Genomic DNA, 19,303 nt, shown 5'->3' with positions numbered 1-19,303 from the left:
TGTTTTGAATGACTGTTAGCTACTATCATACCAAATTTGAGCTCAACATCTGTAAAACCGATTTGATCTGCAGCCATTTTTTGTGTTTTTTAAGGATGCTGTGCCGTGACAACCATCTTGAAATGAGTTGACTCTAAAAGTTAGTCTGTAGATTTATGTAATTATTCATGGATGTTGTCACTGGATGTATATCTACAGCAGAAAAAATTGTTGACTTCTGCCTTTTAACACCTCAGCTTTAGTAACTTGAAGCACTTGGAGTGAGACACCAGCAGTGGGTTGATTGAGATCCTTAAATAAACAAACGTTCTGGTAAACTGATGTGCACTTGATGGGTTGTGGGTCAAGCAATTATAAACAACATTAAAAAAATGTAATGATGCATATTTGCTTTTGGCCACAACGGAGAGAAAATCCTGAAGGCTGGAGAGACGGGAGAGAAGCTGCAGCAGAAAGAACATCAACACATGAATGACAGGGGTGTTGACAAGCAGGAGACTAAAGCTCGGAGGGCGGGAAAGAAGGAAGATGGAGAGAGGTTGACAGATTTTATGATGGTTTCCTGTAACAGAGCAATAATAATGGGCCTGCAGTCACAAGGAGAAAATGATTTTTCTAAGACAGCTCATCAAACATAATTAAAAGTTTCAGGGGAAAGCGGAGAGATTTGAATACCATTTTTTGAGCTTTCAAGTCTGTACACATTTAGAATTAATGACTGTTGGCTGCGTGCAGAAGATTTAAAGAATGGTCAGGTGTCAAAATGCGGCAAAACAAAACCAAAATGTATACTTTGCACGTTTTCAATAGGCAAGTTTAAGAGTTTGAAAGATGCCAATCATTCACTCCGTGCATAAAACACTTGGAGATGCAGTCCTGAATGAAAAGAAAAGTACAATGAGTTGTTGAGTGTCACACAGAAAGTGAGAAGTTCCTGGAATAGAAACTGCAAGGGAGCGAAAACTGAGGAAGAAACAGATTTAAAGCAAAATATCACAGGAACATGGGATGCAACTCGCAAAAAGAAAGCATGTGTCGAAGATCTATAACTGGAGAGAGGATATTTTTCCCCTACTGGATGACACTCACATCTAATTCAGTCATTTGTCATCCACGTCGGCTGTATGGCTGGCTAATGGACTGGGAAGGCATGAGAGACAGAAGCTCAGGGAATCCCTCCGTTGTTATCTGTGGCAGACATTATCAGACCTACTTACTTTGAGCTGGCTGGCAACAGAGCTGACACCAGCAGTGGACCTGCAGCCAGAGCTGAGGGGGGAACGGGGCCAGCCATTTCTGGGGAACAAGAGATTGCTGGAATCTCAATTTTTCATGCGATCAGATAACCAAAATTGTCCTTGAATGTGGCCTAATTACTGCTTCAACAGAATAATTCATGTTAGCTGCAATATTTGATCACAAAGTCTTATGAAGTGAAGGAACAACGGATTAAATAATAACTCATTGGACCACAGTAGCAATGAGTTGTACAACCAAATATTTGAACAAGAACAAAAAAAGACTAATCAAAAATACTGTCTTAAAATGGTTTTCATCAACTTTATGTGTTTGGAAACAAGGAAGACACAAATTCAATAACTGGGCATGAGATGGTTTGAGATTTTGACAAAATAACTTTAAATTTGAGAAAAGAAAATCGGATAATGTGAAATCCTAAAGCTGTAGAAAGTTTGCTTAAAGTTGGGAGCTTGACAGGCAAATATTGGCTAATTAGTTTTATCTATGCAACAGTCCTGCAGTATTTCATTTCACGGATTATTACTAATAGCTGTTACTATTACTTCATAGCTAAATTTTGTTTGTGTTTTGTATATATATAGTTAATAATACAATATTCAAGGGACTGGAAGTATTTATGGTAATGATACAGCACCTTTTTACTGTTCATATAAAGACAAAAGACAATTTTAGGGTATTATCTTGGTGTTTTAAACAGCTCAGGTCCCTATTTTTAGAATTAAATATTGCATGTCAGAAGAACAATAGGATAGTTAACCTGAATTGAAACAAATGGACAATGAAGGTGATGAGTCTCAAACTAACTCTGCTTTTAAAAGTGTGTGACCATAATTTGCAATACAGGCAAAAGTCAACGATATAATTGGTCCTTGTGACACACAAGGCTTTTCAGGTCATTATAACTGGGCTGCTCAGGCTCCTGCAATGTTCTCCTGTTGCATGACTGTTTCATTGTTACATAATCAGCACTTGGTACGAGATTATACGTCCTCTACAGCGTTTCACTGATGTGCCTGTAATCACCGCAAAGAACATCTTCAACTGCAGTTCTTCTGTTGCTCGAGGGTCTATTGAGATAATACTAGAGTACCAAGACATGAGCTTTTAAAATCCTAGCTTGGATTAAAAAATGTAAAGCATTGACCCTGTAGATGTGTTAAAGGCGAAAGTCACAGTAAAAAAAAGCTTTGTGGCGTTAAGGCACTGAAAAGGCTGTGCACCCCATCCCCCCCAAGACGTGATACAGTTAAATTTGAACACCTCAAGCTGTTTAGATTACTTCTGAATTCATTTGTGTGAAGCTTGAATGTCTTTTGCCCCCTGTGGCATGGTAGTGTTCATGAAAAGGAGTGCAGAGAGCACTCACTGTAGGCTGCGGCTCTGAGTACCATTGACACAGCAGAGAGTGCCGTCTGCCACACAACCAAAGAGCAAACGGGGAGGACTGAAGGCTCTCATGGTTTTATTTACAGCTGATTGTCTCTCTTCTGAGCCACTCGTAAGGACTCCACAAATGATGATTGGGAGGTGGTAAACTGGTGACTCCTGCTCCTGCTCACAGATGGGCCACAAGATTAAAACCAATCACAGGTGAAGTGAATAATGCTGATCATTTAGGATCCATCCACATGGAAACTGTTTTAGGAGTCCCCAAAATTGCATTTTTTGGAAACTAGGTTCCAGAGGGAAACAATCTTAACCCAACCTTTTGAAATGAGTGATGTCATAGATCCAATTCTAATCAAACCTCCAACCTCAAGCTTGACAGACGTATCAATGATAAAAAAGATTGTTTTGAGAAGACAGAGTTGTTGTGTGGACAAGGCCTTTGTTCATCTTTCAGCTGTTTCCTTTTAAGGGTCGCCATAGTGGATCATCTGACTCCATTTCATCCTATCCCATCATCCTCTTCTATCCCAGTAACCCTCTCCATATCCTCCTTCACTACAGCCAATAACCTGTGTGGTCTTCCTCTTTTCCTTCTCCCTGGCAGCTCTATATTGAATATCCTTTCTCCTATATATTCACTAACCCACCTATCCACATGTCCAAACCTTCTCGGTCTCACTTCTTTACCTTTGTCTCCAAACCTGACCAGTCTTTCTTATATCCTCATTTCGAATCCTGTCCATTCTGATCACTCCTAACATCTTCATCTCTGCCACGTCCACCTCCACTTCCTCTCTTTTTGTGAGCACCATCATCTCCAAACCAAGCATCAGGACAGGTCTAACTATCATCTTATAATTGAGTTGAATTGTCATAGTGGTTCCTGATTGTAAGATTTTTATTTTTTAATTTTTTTAATGGCTTGTCTTTTTTGAATAGAATATTGAGGCAGACCTACTTAGAACATGTATGGAAGTAGTACAGGGTGACAAATGTTTTAATTGCACATATGGTTCGCCATAAAGGGCCCAACTGACCATTACAGACTGGTATTGAGAACAAAATTTATGTCAGGTCTTATGGTTTCTACTCATTTCTGCCCATTTGGAATGAATTGCCCCTTTTCCACGGGCTCTAAAGGTCCCTGCTCCACTCTACTCGGCTTGCTTTGCGTGTGTTTCCACCGGCATTTTTTCGAGGCTGGTCCCTGCTTCAGAGTAGGGCCAGCCGGGCCGGCCCTGCTTTCGTGGGCGGAGCAAGCTTAGCTCCTGTTCACTCATTGGTCGTGGGTGTGCTCAGATTCAAGCATAAGGAGCGAACGGTAGGAATATAAACAACAGCGTTAGCTTACCCTGCAACGTTTAGCCGTCTGTCCCCCAGCTGAAGACGCTGTAAAGCCTGAAATCTCCGGCGGATAACAGCTGTCCTACTCCACGCAACAATCGCAGCATCCAGAGCGTTTCTTCCACTGCGCCTCTCTTCCTGAAGTCTCAGGAGAATCCCCATAAGTTTAAAAAACAGGAACAACACAGGGCCAAAGTTGTCCATAGCACTTCTGTTGTCTCTACAAATGACGCCAAGTTTCGGTAGCGCACACTCACTGACCGCCCCCCTTGCAACACAAGGAGGTGTTCCTCTGCTAGCGACCAAACTGGCCGGTGGAAACTCGATGCATTTTTTATAGAGCTGAGCCAAGCCGGGCCGAGTAGAGCGGGGCTTCTGTAGTAGAGCCAGTGGAAAAGGGGTAAATATTGCTGTGATTCCTCAGTTTTTGGAGCTATTATAAGAGCTGGTTAAGTTGATAACGAGACTCTTCATTGTTAACTTGAACATCACAGACAGTGTGCCCTGAGGGCAAAGATTAGGAAACAATCATAAACCAACTTCAACACACAACAGAGTGTTTTGTTTTGTCTGCATTTTTTGTAGTTAGTTTTAATAAGTCATCCATGCATTTTCAACTCTAACAGCAGACCTTGGTCTCGCCCACTGTTCCCTTTTGTTCGCTTTACTGTATACAGCCGCTTGCGTTCCTCAAGTGTCATTCTTAAGTGTTCACCAAGTCAGCTGTGCTCCATTCCGTCAGCAATGTAATTATTTAACAGGAGACTCCTACCTCCTGTTCAAGCTGTGCCTTGTTCAGTTGTGCGTTGAGTTTTTTTTTGTTTTTTTTTTTAATCTTGATGGTATGTGTTTTGCAAAAGGTTTCATTTTTCAATCAGTCATGTGTTTAGTCTAACTGCTGCTGGAGGGAGTTCAGGTCAGGACAAATGGATAAAAAATAAGTTTGAATGCGGGATTCCTCACTTGGTTCATTAAAGGAAATATGACAACTTGAATTCAATTTAGGATGTCACGGTTTTCAGAATCATTTTAGAGGTTTAGTGAGTCGGAGGGGTATTCGCCTGTACACGAGAGGGGCACAACAGCTGTATGTGGTTTCACAACACGTCCCGCTGAGGACACTGCTGCACATCTGGAGTGGCTGTCCAATGCCAGAGGGCTTCAAAGAACCTGGCATCCTTTGATGCTCAGTCATGCTGTCCGGTTCTGCCAAGATACTTCTTGGTTTTGGCATAAGCTGGCAAACCAGGCTGACCGAAGGTGCTGCACCCGGCGAGGAGCCACGTGAGCAGTGGTTCTCAAAGGAACAGAGGTCATGATTTCCATTGGTTGGTAAAGTTTTGTGTTTAAACATTTCTGATAAGTGTGTGAGGCGGTTTTTTAGTTTGAAATTAAGTTTATATTTACTGCAATGCTAAAAAAGGCCATTGCAAATGTGTAAAAGTGACATTTGAATTTGTTTTAACCAAGTTTTCATTTATTTGCCTCAACCTGAGTAATTTAGATGATTGATAGTAATTAAAGTTATAAATAAACATATAGCCCACAGAAATGTACAGCACTCATCACCACTTGAGTGTCTTAGTTTGGAGAAATAAAGGGTTTGTGTGTATCACTGATGGAATAGATGTGAAATTTAAGATATGAGGTATGTCTTCAGTGTTTAACAACATTAAATAAAGAGAAAGGGACTGATATTAGAAAAAGAAAACATCCCATTTTCCCCTGTTATCAAATCTTTTTAAAGAAAGTAAACAATGTATTCATTATGCCTCCCTGTCAAGTTAACTAAACCAAAACCATTCCCACATCATGATGCCACCATCACCATGCTCCATTTTAAGACAGCTGCATTGAGTTTGAGCCAAATGATACTTTTTCCAAAATAGTTTAGTCTCTCTTTGACCAGATTGCCTTCAATGTTTTAAGACTTTTCCCGATGCCCTTTGGCAACCCCCCAACGTTTTGATTCACTCTCCTTCCTCGGCTCTGATGCTTTGTGGCTGCTTCAGGGTTACCTCCAGGCTCTTGGTTTCCTCTCTGATTATTGCTCTTCTTGACTTGTTTGAGTTTTGTTTCCGTCTTTATTGTCAGTCTTTGCTGTTCTTTATATTTTATATTTTAAATAATAGATTTATTGATGTGATTTGACTGTGATTTGACTGATACTAAATGTTTCAACGTTCTTCTATTGAAGACGGTGAACCTTAAACTTAACTGGAAACGACACATTTCAGCTTAGGGCTTTAAAGCCAAAGGTGGTAATACATGTTTAATCACTACTTTTCAATGTTTTTTTAATTTAAGACTTCTTTTTTTAAGTTTCATTAGCCCAATTAGTACTATTTTGTGTAAATCTGTGAGATAAAATCTGAAAACCTCACTATTTAGATTATAAGTCACAATGCAACAAAACAAACAAGACTGTTACTTTTACGTGAAACTGTAGGCATTTTCATTAGATGAAATTAAAACTATTCAACTGAACATTTTAAATATCTACAGTCTCTTCCTGTAATATATGCTGCTCAGTGTCAGATGACTGAAAGTCCCTCCAGAACAATTTGCACTGTAAATATCACGTAGACACCAAACAAATTAATTAGAAACAATCTTGCAATTGCTTCTATTATTTCCTGTTTTGCTTTATCAGCTCAAACTGTTTTATTAATAAAAATCTCCAGAGTGGAGTTGACGAAATGATCAAATTATAAATCTGATTGTGTAAACTATTTCCAGTTAGAATTCATTAATCAATTAAATACCTTAACACTTATAGCCTTGTTAATACATGTTTTAGTTTTCATATATCTATTTAAATTTGAAATTCTTTAAAAGGAAAAAAAAAACAGCTTTTGAAACGAGCTTCCTTTTAAAATCAGAAGACAAGATGGACTCTACAGGAGACGCATATTCCAAAAGGTCATGTTTATAAAAATAGATTAACTTGCAAATGTTGCTCTAAGGCTGAAAGTGCAACTCTGGAGCTTGCAAACCGAATAAAAAATAAACACAGTTCATGTTTGTGATACATCTTTCTACAAAAAACTGACATTTTGGCATCATGAAAAAACTTACTGGCTTCTTGTTTATGTGCTCGGTTCATACTTTTCTCTTATTAGCTGTGATGGCTATGGTAACATTTGTTTTTTCCTTTTTGTATTCTACAGATATTTAGCATTAAAGATAGCCCTTCACTAGCGTGACTGTTGGAGAATAGTTGGCGACTCAAACTTGACACACAGTTGCAAGAAAATGTGCAAATTTTCAGTTGTCGTCTCACTGAATTCTGTGTGCAATTAAGTGATCAGCAAACCATGTGTTCACGCAAAACACGGCCTGTTTTTAAAAATCATGGCTTATTTTTGTATGCAAGGCCCACCTCCAGCCACATCGTAATCTGCTTGCTTCGTACCCACCTTGGCAGCCACTCCCACATTTATTATTTAATCTGCTAGAGAACGCTTCTGAAATGAAGGTAGGCCTATTTTGTCAGGTTTTTGTTTTGGCGGTGTGTTTCTTTTTGTATTTAGTATTTTGATTTTGGTTTATTGTCTTTGTTGGTTTCCTGTTTGTTGCCCGTTCATGTCTTTATTCTCTACTTATCCTCAGTCTGCCACATCCATCTCGACCTGTCAGCAATTATCACTCACCTGTGCCCACTTCACCTCATTATCCTCAGTGCTTAAAACCCGGTCACTTTCTCCACTACCCTGCTGGTTCATTGTCCATTGTCTCTCGTCTCTGGATGTCTGGTTCCCTTGCCTTGCCTCGCCTTTTAGTTTTGTGTACTTTTTGGATTTTTGCTGCCACGCCAGCCTTTTTTTTTTGCTTGTTTATTTAATAATAAGTTTTCATTTTTTTCTTTAATGAGTCTGCGCTCTGGGTTTGCTTCCGTCATAACCGATCATGACATATTTATTAATAATTACTTGTCATGGGTGTGGTTTTAGACCTGCATGTTTGTCAGATCGAGCCTCCATGTAAGGCGCCATAATACAGGTCTTCTGCTCTTGAGACAGATTTAAGAAACTAATGATTACTCCAAATTCTGTTCTACAGTTGCAGCCTAGTGAAATACCACCTTAAATCAACATGTACACACAATTCAGGCTGATTTCATGGTTTAAAATCCAAGATGTCTTAGTTAAAATATTTACTCGGGCTTGATGTCCTTTGTTCTTTATTGAAAACAAAAACAAGCATACATTTTGATTTAATTACCGGTAAGTTAAAATCTGGAGAAGAATTTTAATATTTGGAAATGTGGCAACTCAATATTCCATTTAATGCTAAGTTGCTTTCAATCCTCTTATACCTTTTTTTTTTTAAGAAAATATTTGATAACTCAGGATACAAATATAAATGTCTTGAACTGAAATGTCAAGTCAAAATGCAATTATGGCTCTTTCTAAGCTCAGTAAAATGACGAAGCAAAGACCTGCAGTTATGCCTCCTTTAACAAAACCTCCAACCACTCCTGGATCTGCCGGTTTGACTGGCTGTAATAATGTTTGAAATCTGGAATAAATGTTTTCCACAGAATGAACCTTTTTTTTTTTTTGGATGAAGTTTCAGGGCTTTCTGTTCCATTGTGAAATAGATGTTAGTTACACTGAAGACTGAGTTCCATTTAGCTGCTGCTGTATTCATCAATTACCTTTTATGCTCTACACAGCAGCACCTGTGTTTGAGAGGATACACTTATTTTGTTATGGTCAAGTGAATCTTTGAGAGCAGTGTAGTAATCCATTTTCCAGCTCCATTATTCCTTTGTGTGTGTGTGCGTTGTGTGCTTATGTTCGGTTATGGATTGTAGTGGCAGGTTTTCTATGAACCACAGAGGAGCTCTGCCGCTGAGTGTCTCATATGAATCACCTGGTAGGTGGCAGGGGGTTATTACAGAGAGAAAAACACTGTGATATAAAAGATCTAAAAGAGATAAAGAAGATTGATGCCTCTCCGATGGGTACCCGTGTTAAAACATGCCCGTGCCTGTATCACCTTTCGGTCCTCTCCTTCTTTCACCTTCTCATTCACACCACAGCTCCTTAACTTCTCTCCTCGGTTCACCTCTGGCATCTTTGTTAATAAATCCCATTTAAGCTCTCATTGCGACCCCTCCATCATTGCTTGCGACCAGCTTAAAATAACACTGCGGGAGCAGAAGATGGAGCTGGGTGTGCTGGAGCCCCCATGCTGGTGTTATTAATTGTTGAAGAGATGAATATCTCATTACAGGGCGACCAAGGAATGGAGATGGAGCGGGGGTTACACCGTGATTAATGCTAAGTTCATGCAATGCATGATTAATCCTGAAGTGCGAGTGGGTGTTTAATCAAGGCCACATGTGATATGATCAATTATAGGGTGAAGAAAAGGAGCTGGATGATTAGACTACCTTTCAGATTGTGGAACATATGTCAGCAGAGGTTTAGTGGGTTCCGGTGGAATGCAGAATTACACCGATGGTAAAAGTGAGGAATGTATCCATCGAGGCTTGGTTTAAAAAGATCAGAGAGTTGAGTTTCATTGGGATCATCTGAGTGCGAGCTGAATGCATTCACCACTTTCGAGCTGTAGGAGTGCACCAAGGGTATTGTACTAAGTCACCTTCAGTGTGGAGTATCACCTCAGCAGCGCCGCTTTTTCTTCTGATGCCAGCTTTTTTACACAAAAGCAGGAATGTTATTTTGGGAACAGCATTGACTGGCACGGGGAGGTTGCTACATGCTGCTACACTGAGCTCCTGCCTGTAGTTAAAAACGGCTGCCTTGTACACCAAAGTTTTAAACAAAGACCTCGCGTGTTGAAGATGACTCAGCTACTACCACCCCGAGTTTTGGCTCGATATCCGCAAAACTGTCTTACAGCCATTTTTGTGTTTGCTAAGATCAATTAGTTATGGTGGCCATCTTGAATTGGATTTTCCAAGAATGTCATGGTAATCCATCCAGTGGTTTATGAGATATACTGTGAACACATCACCCACCTGTTGCTTTAAGCTGCAGGAGATGAGGACAAACCTGCTAAAGTTTCTCCCAAACTTATTTTATATTTAGTTTCTTCTCATTTAAAAATTATTTCAGTTCACGAAGTTCGACAGCAACTACATCAAGGTAAAACATGACAGATCAGTAAAAACAACTTTATATTTGTTTGTATTTAGAGCACTAAGTGTGCATGTGCAAAATAGGCTGCTATGGAATTGTTTGTGAAAAGGTTTCTCTCTCCTGTTCATATAGATCTGTTTGAAACTCTCCACTTCATAAATTTTTTCTTTCTTTTTTAAACCATAAATTCTGTATGTGTATGGATGGGAGGTGCAAATGCAGCAGTTTTTATTTTTTAATACTTTGGTATATTCAGTATCTTGGACAGGGTCAAAGTATATTAACATTTATCACCCACTGGTGAAAATGGAGCGATATTTTCTCCGCCTGTATTTGTCCCCGTCTGCATGTTTGTCTGTGCTGTTAGCAAAATATCAAATTCATTGAACAGAATTGAATGTTACTCTTAAAGTAATCTTTGGATGTAGATCTACAGCTGATTTACCTTTTGGAATCAGTCCAATTCAAGATGGCCACCACAACTAAACAACAAAAGTGACTATCTCGGTCACTTTTAGATATTTAGTAATTTTATTTTTTATGTATTTATTGTAGCTGAGCGTTATCAACAGCACACACATTTTTTATTATCATATATTTTGCTTATGACATTATTTTTAAGGATTGATCAAAACAGGCACAACTCTAATTTCTCATCATAAGATGATCTTCGTCTAAAACTCGGACATCTTTAATCTTGAGAGGTTATTATTATTATTTTATGGTTATTATTATATGAGAGAAAGACTGACAGAAACTGGTCGGTTAAAAGATTTTTTTTTTTCTAGCTTAGAGAAATATTCTAAATTTTTCATGTTTTTCATGATAGTTTATAATGAAGATCTTTTCTCCCATAGAATTTAGAAGGAATATTTGTGGAGCAGTTTTTGCTGTATTTGAGAGAATTATTTCAATCTGAAAATGCCACTGTTTCCATCAGTAACTCTGACTAAAAATACTCCTTTTAAGCCTTTAAAGTCTTTATAAAGACTGAAGGAATACACTTGTTTGATTTATTTCGCCTTGCACCAAACAGGAGGAGTTAATATCTCTTTTGATCTCAACAAACACAAAGGAAGAGGGATCTCAGAATATGCCACAGGGTTTATGTGTAGACGCTGTTTTACAGCCAGGTGCATTCACAGAACAGGCTGGATAAAAGTGGCCTAAATCTGGCTTCTGTAAATGGATCGGTTGTTTGGAGCCAACTTTCGTAAGAGAGCCACAGAGATGGAGCAACACAGCCCCCAAACAGGACATCATAATTCAGGAGGATAATTGGGGCGTTTAAACCAAACTTGGGACTCATCCATGCCAGACAGATACAGGTCAGAGCGGCCTGTTCTTCAGGGAGAACCGACGGAGCAGATGAGGTGAAAAAGGGAGGAGAACGTTTGACAAGTAAAGAGACGGATGGTGGTAGGTGTGAGAGATGGAGAGACAGAGGAGGGAAGAAGCTCGACAATAAAGGGAGAGTTTGCACAGAAAACTGAAGGGGAAAAAACAAAACAAAAAAAAATCAAGGGAGGAAAGGAGAAATGAGAAGGAGCAAGGACTAACCAGGAAGTCAATAACAATTATTTTCCTGTTTCATGAGGTGTAGCGCAACCTTTGGGTGTTCTCTTTTCCATGACTTCTCATGCAGCCGAGGCTGAATGTAAATGAAGTAAATTGTCTTTTTTATCGAAAACTAAATGTTCAATGTTGTTTTTTAAAATCAGTTTAAGTTCAACACTGAAAAATGTTCTAATCAGACATCTGAACCAGATGCTCTGGGTGGTGAAAGGTCCATGAATTATATTAAAAACACGTCTCAGGACTTGTAGAGAGTTTACATAAAAATGTTTTTAACTTTCTCTCTGGCTTTTATTGACTGCCAACATGAAAGTAGGGCGATCATGTAAATGCCTCCGTGTCTGTTCCTTTGTAAGTAAAATATCTCATGAAGTCATGATGTTTTAATGAAACTAACAAAGTGATCAGTGGCTGTACATCTACAAACAAATAACTTTTGAGGTTTCAAATGGCTGCCACAGCTAATCATCATTAGAAATATATCTTTCAGTCACTGTAATAGATCTTTAGTTAAAGTCAAAAATCATAAAGTCTTATTGGTTCTCCAGACTTCACCAGAAGTGCTACAGCTAGCTGCTGTTTGCACCATAGAAACCTATGAAACAACCATGAAATCTAACGTTTGACAAATATGTAAATGTTTATAAAATAGCGTTCGTATAAACTGTTAAAATACGTTTGAGGCTGGAATTTAATCTTGGCCATTTTCAGATTAGCTGTTAGCTCATCAGTCTGGTCCGAATTAAACTTCCTCCAAGCTGTAATAATTGTTTATAACTTTTCCAGAGAATTCCAGTTTAAAAAGTCCGAGCTATCACTATGAGATAATCCTTTTCGAAATGTCCAAGTACCAGTTCTGAACATCATTAAAAAAATAAAAAATAAATAAAAGCAATCATTGCAAAGTATGAAATCAAACATTTAAAAAGGTTATTCTGAACTCTGTTAAGTGGTGCAGTTTGAGTTTACTCTGGTAGTTTTCCAGGAATACTGATAAGCAATTCTGAAATGCAGGTCCACGCTTGATGTAAACAAAGCCATCAACTAAATCCACCAAAAACCACTTGGACGTTTGAGTCACATGACTGACCTACATTAGGCTGCTTCAGTCTGTGTAGGAAATAAATATGGTCGTGAGTTTGTCTGACCTACTTTCAGCTACTTCAGCTGTTTATAATACAAGTATATACTTAGTAAATATTGTTTTTTACTGTTTTTTTCCCTATTTTCATCACTTTTGCTAAAAAGTCACCTGAAAGAGTATTTTATCACCTTTTTTCTTTTTTTGTTTGTAAATCTCAGTAGTTTTGTGCTCCTTTTAAGACTTCTGTAACACTTGATTTTTTTGCGCATATTTATGAAAAAGTATTCCAAACATTTAAAGCATGACTATACATGCCCAACAAGTGGTTTTTACAAATAACTGATTTATGTTAGATGTAACAGATGATGATGTAGAAAATTCAAGAAGATTGTCCTGAAGAAGTCGCCTCAGCGTGCTGATAATCTCCTTGTTTCAGCTCCGCCCTCCGTGTTAAAATGGACTTTATTGTTCAGATTATTAGGACTGAATGACTCCAGCACCAACATCCTGCCCTTATGCTGTATCTTCTCTATTATTCAGGGAGCGAGACAGCAGAGGAAACACTCTAACAATGAAAATTTGCAGAAGACAAAAAACTACCTGACACAGGGGGATTGTTACATGGGTTTGAGAGACGGCTGCCTTATGGACTGTGCCACGACGGTCCCAGACCACAAACCAAGGCCATCTGGTGAGTAAGGCAGGCTACGGCAAATAGTCAAATTTTCCGAGTGAATTTTGGTCTCAGTACAGACACCCCCCACCCCCCTCCAGACCCGCACTTCCTGTCAGACATTTGTTAAAACCAAACCACCCAGCATCACTTCCCGTCCTTGGACTTGACTCTTGCGGTGTGCCGAGTAGTTTTTTTGTATTTTCTCTTTAACAGTCCCTCGTGTTTGCTCCTTTTAGCTTCGTTTGTGCCGTTTCTTTGAGGCTGACACTATTTTTTTTTTTTTTTTTTTGTTCGCTTTGTTAAATTGTTAACATCCTGCTGAGGTGCTTCCACTTGCTGCCACATATTTCTCTGTGCTGCAGTTTCTCAAAGCAGTTTGAATTTTAAAGGAACACAAATCGACACGGGGAAAATAACTATTGAATCTAGCTGGACTCTGTTATCTTTCGCCTTCATTATTTATCTCTGTTGCTGTGCGGGTTGCTCTCAGAAAGCTGAAAATGGAGTTGAAAGAAAACAAGGGCTTCAGAAAGAATAATTTGTAATAGATAATGCTGGTTTGAATAATTTGAATGCGACTTCCGCTGTAAATTAAAACTGCTTTCTAGTTGAAGACGACATTCAAAGAAAATTTGGAGCTTGCTCACTTTGGCCTTGAATCATTGTCAGCTGCTCCTGCAGCAGTTCAGACAAGACTGAGGAAGAGAAAGTGAAACTCTTATGATGGATGGAAAAATGTTCACAATCATGGCTTTTTGTCAGTGTGTTAATAATCAGGAGTTTGTCCTGCTCTGTAATCAGAAACCACGGCTCATCTGACCAAGTTAAAGGGTACTCATTGGTTTTTTTTTTCTTTGGACCTAAACTATTTTTACATTTTGTCCTACTAGACTACCTAAATCTGTTTGATCTTGTCCTTTCTCAAATAGTATTGCTGCTTTTATTAGATTGCCGCGAATATAATATTTTTTTCTCCAGATTAAGCTAGAACAATTTTAGTCTCCTTTTTTCTCCCTGAAGTACATATTTTAATTAGTCCCTCCTTCACACTTTACCATCATAATGAAACCCAACCTATGCCACTTCCTTCCTTAAATGTCAAAACTCGTATTAGTATAGTTTATTATTACCACTTGTATTAAGACTATATTTACTGGAAATTCTCTCCTCCCACATTTTTTTAATAAAGTAAAAATGCAAAAGAAGGGAACAAGCTAATGAAAATCTTTTTTTACAACTTATATTTCAACGAACTAAACATCTTGACTACGTGATGACATCATGTTAGAAGAAATGTCAAAAGGTATAGAAGGTTTTTTCATGACATATTTAAGGGGTAAATAAACCTGGGTTCCATATCAGGGATCCATTTAATGTCTCGATCAAATTTTGCATCATTTCAGTCAATTGATGCCAAAACAATTATCTGGATTAGGGAACATGTTGGCTCGCCTACAACTCAGGAAGAAAACCGACTACACGGCTGACAACTTCAGACATTTTATTACCTTATCCTGGATCAGCTGTTTTTATCAGTGAAATGATATTGTTTTTTCCAGAATTTAACAAGGAAATATAGAATTATACTTTCAATATTTAAACCTAACCTCCTTTTAAACATTAGAGTTGGAGAGAAAGTGCCAGTGTCTGTAGTTTCTCTCTGGCTGTGACTGCTGGATGCTTGTTGGCGAGTCTGTTTGCGACCTTGTATGGCCACATTTTTTTTGACAGTTTTGAAAATTAGGGCTTGTTTTAGTGTTCATGGCTTAGAAAACTGTATTCTAACTCGTGCACATGATTACATTTCCCACCTCCACTCACATTGGCTCGCTTTTGCACTCACTGTGGCAGCTAAAGCAGGTTGCAGCTTCAGCCTCTGTCTTTATTATTATCAGACACTAAGGCAGTTGAGGAAAAGTGTTAGTTGCATCTCCGTGAAGTTAGAAAACAGAGTTTTCAGAGATGAGTGGACAAAGAAATATGCATTTATGTTGTCCTCATCATGTTTGGTCCTACATATCGGCGTGAGTCTTCATTCTCTACATTAAATGTGGTTTAAAAAATTAAAAAAAGAAGAAAAAACTCATCACGTCTACTTGAGAAATGAACATTTCAGTCAGTCTAAATGACAGCAGATTTTGTTGGTTTCGGCAGCTCATTGAAGGCAGACGGTGCCATTTTTCACACTGGAGATCTGTAACTTTTACCTCAATCTTTTTAACATTAGTGTCTTATTGCCTTTAAATTTAGTTCATTCACTGTTATTTTTTTGTGTGTAAATAAAGGCATTTTATTTTATTGAGGCATGTAATTAAGTTAATTGAGTTTAAGTATATATATTTTAAATAATACAGTGTACGTTTAGCTCTACTGTCCAAAAATTAGAACAGGTTAGGCTCACAAGCAAACAATTGGATTTGCGTATCACAAATGGTTTTGGACATTTGTCAGATTTATCAGGCAAATCAGATTTGGACCTTTGAATAGAAAGTTTGATAATCCCTGGTCTAAAACCTTTAAACACACCAATTATGAACCTACTTTTGTCACTTTTTATAGTTGTTCAGGACGATTAACAATATCAAAGATAAAACTTTGACATACATTAAACCATAGTTGTGACAATATAAATAATAAAGCGATGACTACCCCCTTCCCNCCTGCATGAACAAAGAAAATGTAGCAGGAAGAGAAAGAAGTAAACTGGGATTTAGCCTTAACATAATCTTTATTTAAAACACACACCAGGTGTCAAATACATTAGAATATATTCTCTATCAAAGCAGATCAAAATTCTCCTCCTCCATCTTTAACTGAAGTCATTACTTGCTCTCATGACGCTGTTTGATCCTCTACCTTAAGTTGAACTTGACATCAGTACAGAAATTGTAAGTTGGATTAAGCGAACGCATCAAATGTGTAACCACGGGGCTCACGGTTTAACTGAAGTATCCGTGTGTCGTGAAAGGTTCACAGTCCCGCTGCTTAGTCACATATCGCCTCAAGAGGAGTCAGAAGGCCACCTATGTGAGTGTGATTTCTTAATGTAGACCCTTTCCATCTTTTGCCTTTTTCCTGCCACGGCACAGACTGATTATCGGTCCAGTCGCAGGTTATTTTCTGCATTTGCAGAGGCAAACCTACAAATTGCTGCACAGGTGTACATGTGGAGACTTGGGACAAATCTACATGTGAGGCTGTAGTATAAAGATATGAACAGTGAATGACAGTGCCTCTGAACCCACAATCTGAAGCACTTTCCTCAAGGCTTGGCCTGAGGCTTTACCTTATCAGGAATCATTATCAGCAATTACAGAACACTACAAACAGAACATCTGCTGCTTTTTTCCCCTACTTCATGTTCCAGGAGCCTTACAGGATATCCTGCAATGTTCAGAATACCTTTGAGAAAGATGCATAAACATAACTTTTGATATAGATATAGAACAGCAGTGAAGGGCTTTTTGGGAGGAATATAATGTCACATTGTTTTGTGGAGAGTACAAGAAAACAAAAAGTGACTTTTAATCACCCTCATTAGAATTTTTTAAAGTTTAAAAACAAGGCAACTGGATTCTTTTGTTAGATGAAGATGTTTCAACTAAGTGGAGTTGCAAGGTTTAGGACTTGAGTATTTCAGATTATTCTTGCATTTGTTTTTAAGGGGATATGTATGATGAAGAGTTGTGCAACTATTGGATAGATTTCCATTTTTACAGACATCCATAACTCATCTAAGGTTGGTGCTTTTGGTGATGCATGCAAGAGTGAATGCAGGATTTTAGGATTTATGCCGGGTTGTATGCATGCAGGAAAACATGACAACTGCATGTGTACAAACTGGTATGAAACAGATTAGTTTCTAAATGTTTCAGAATAGACTTGTACTGAAAGATAATTTGTTAAAAAACAACAATGCAATGACACAAAAAATGTGGGCCTTTTCATTGAATTTAAAAGCAAATATATTTTTAATAAAATAGATTTTAATGTGACAAAAAAACTAAAAATGTAAATGTGCTGCTGTATATAATTAACATTTTAGAGGCTTACAGTTAAAATGCATTTCTGAAACCGTTTCCTGAGAAACTTTAACCAATCTAAAGTAGGTGTTACTCATATTAAACAGGCTGCAGGAGTAGTAAAGACAATTCCCACGAACAATGTTGCACACTAACACATCATCCAGCAGTGTCTGCTGATTAGGCCTTGAAGATTGATATCAGTGCAATTAGTCACTTCACAGAAACGGCTGTGGCATGCTCTGAAACTAATGAATTGTTTGCGTTTCACATCACACATTAAAAAGAATAATACAATAATCTTGGAACCAGCTTTACATGCAAATGCTTTTTCTTGTTACGCCCTCAGCTGTCTTGCCTGCTTTATATTCCTTTTTAGCTTTGCAATAATAATGATTCTGACTTGCACAACAACAACAAAGTACACTTGTTTGTTCCCTTGCTTACAGATAATGCACTCAAGTATGGAGCGCCAGCTGTTGCCTGCAGTACAGTATGCTAATTACCACAGCTTTGAAAAAAACAGATGAGCACAAGAGCATACAGTATTGCCTTGATTTGGTGTGAGGTACAGATATATGAAAAGCACTTTTCTTTTCAGTGTAAAGTTGAAACATTGGGTTAACGAAGATCTGATATTTGACAAAGTGATTGGTTGAACAGTGTAACACAATGAGAGTAAACACAAACTAAGATCACAAGTCTGCAGAGAAAAGCCAGCTGGGTTTGTTGAGTGTTCAGGTGGAGGAGTTAAAGTGTCTTGGTTTTTTTGGCCCAAAAGATGGTAGGATGGAAAGGGAAATGGATCAGCAGAAAGGGGCCTCATTAACAGTAGTGAAGGTGGTTTTCTAGTCATGATGGAGCTGAGATGAAAGGCAAAACTTGATTCACTGGTCCCATTAATCACCTATGGTCATGAGGTGTGTATCATGATGAAAAGATCAAGATCCTGTCTGCAAGCAGCTGAATTGGGCTTCCTCTTCTCAGAGTCAGTTTTAGAGGTAAGACGAGGAGCTCCATCAGCCAGAGTGAGCACAGAAGAGAGCAGCTGCTCCTCTGCATCTGAAGGAGTTAGCTGAGATGGTTGCAGCACCTCCACCGTCTGGAGGTTTTCAAGCGCACCCCACTGGGAGGAGACCCTGGGGCAGACCCAAAATTGCTGGAAGGAATATATAACCACTCCTTTGGGTCCACCAAGAGGAGCCGGAGAGAGGAATGTCTGGATTTCCCTCTTGCACCTGTTGCATCTGTGACCTGACCACAAATAAGCAGAAGAAAATGGATGGATGGTTTTTAACTTGTTTTGAAATTGCACAAAACATAGATTTATGATCTACAGTTAAACCACCAAAGATTTATAACTATGACTTGGAATGTAAACCAGTGCAGTATCTACTTTACCAAGAATACTTTTGTGATTACACTGTAGAAATGCATTTGAGAGAAATTGGTCCTCAGAATAATACAGAGTATTTTAAGGTGCAATTTTTTCATGTCATTGTTTGCTTGCTTTGCTCACTAGTAGATAATCATGGTTTTTCTAAGCACAGTTTTCCCAAGAAAAAAAAAATCCAGCAAAGCAACTAAACTTTACATCAGCCTCAGGACCTTTACTGCAGCATTTATTTACCACTGGCTCCCAATGCAACGTTCTTGTTTTCACAATTTTCTCACCAAACACTTCACCTTGCCTAGAAGGTCAAAACGCACACACACACACACACACAAGGGGAGAGAGAGAGATAGACACTGTATACAAGACTATATTTGTTGAGCATGGTGGTTGGTCAGCTCTGGCTGCCGTCACCCCAGAGATGAGAGACACAATAGGCAGTGATGG

General features: G+C 38.5%; 1 protein-coding gene across 5 annotated transcripts in view; it reads left to right on the top strand.

The window, feature by feature from the left end:
- Window positions 1–19,303, top strand: part of tafa5a (TAFA chemokine like family member 5a) — a 268,874-nt gene that overhangs the window by 23,857 nt on the left and 225,714 nt on the right. For 3 of the 5 annotated variants that reach the window (XR_005234450.1, XR_005234454.1, XM_017436227.3), the window contains exon 2: window positions 13,306–13,456. The exons of the other annotated variants lie outside the window; for them this stretch is intronic. Coding sequence is in view for 1 of the 3 variants with exons in the window: in XM_017436227.3 (XP_017291716.1) it covers window positions 13,387–13,456 (70 nt within the window). In the remaining 2 variants the exon portion in view is untranslated. The remainder of the gene's footprint in view (window positions 1–13,305; window positions 13,457–19,303) is intronic. 5 annotated transcript variants of the gene reach the window in all.

Source organism: Kryptolebias marmoratus, linkage group LG18, assembly GCF_001649575.2.
Source record: "Kryptolebias marmoratus isolate JLee-2015 linkage group LG18, ASM164957v2, whole genome shotgun sequence".
NCBI classification, from domain to species: Eukaryota; Metazoa; Chordata; class Actinopteri; order Cyprinodontiformes; family Rivulidae; genus Kryptolebias; species Kryptolebias marmoratus.
The sequence above is the reverse complement of the archived record's forward strand: the minus strand, read 5'-3'. Positions and strand labels throughout refer to the sequence as shown.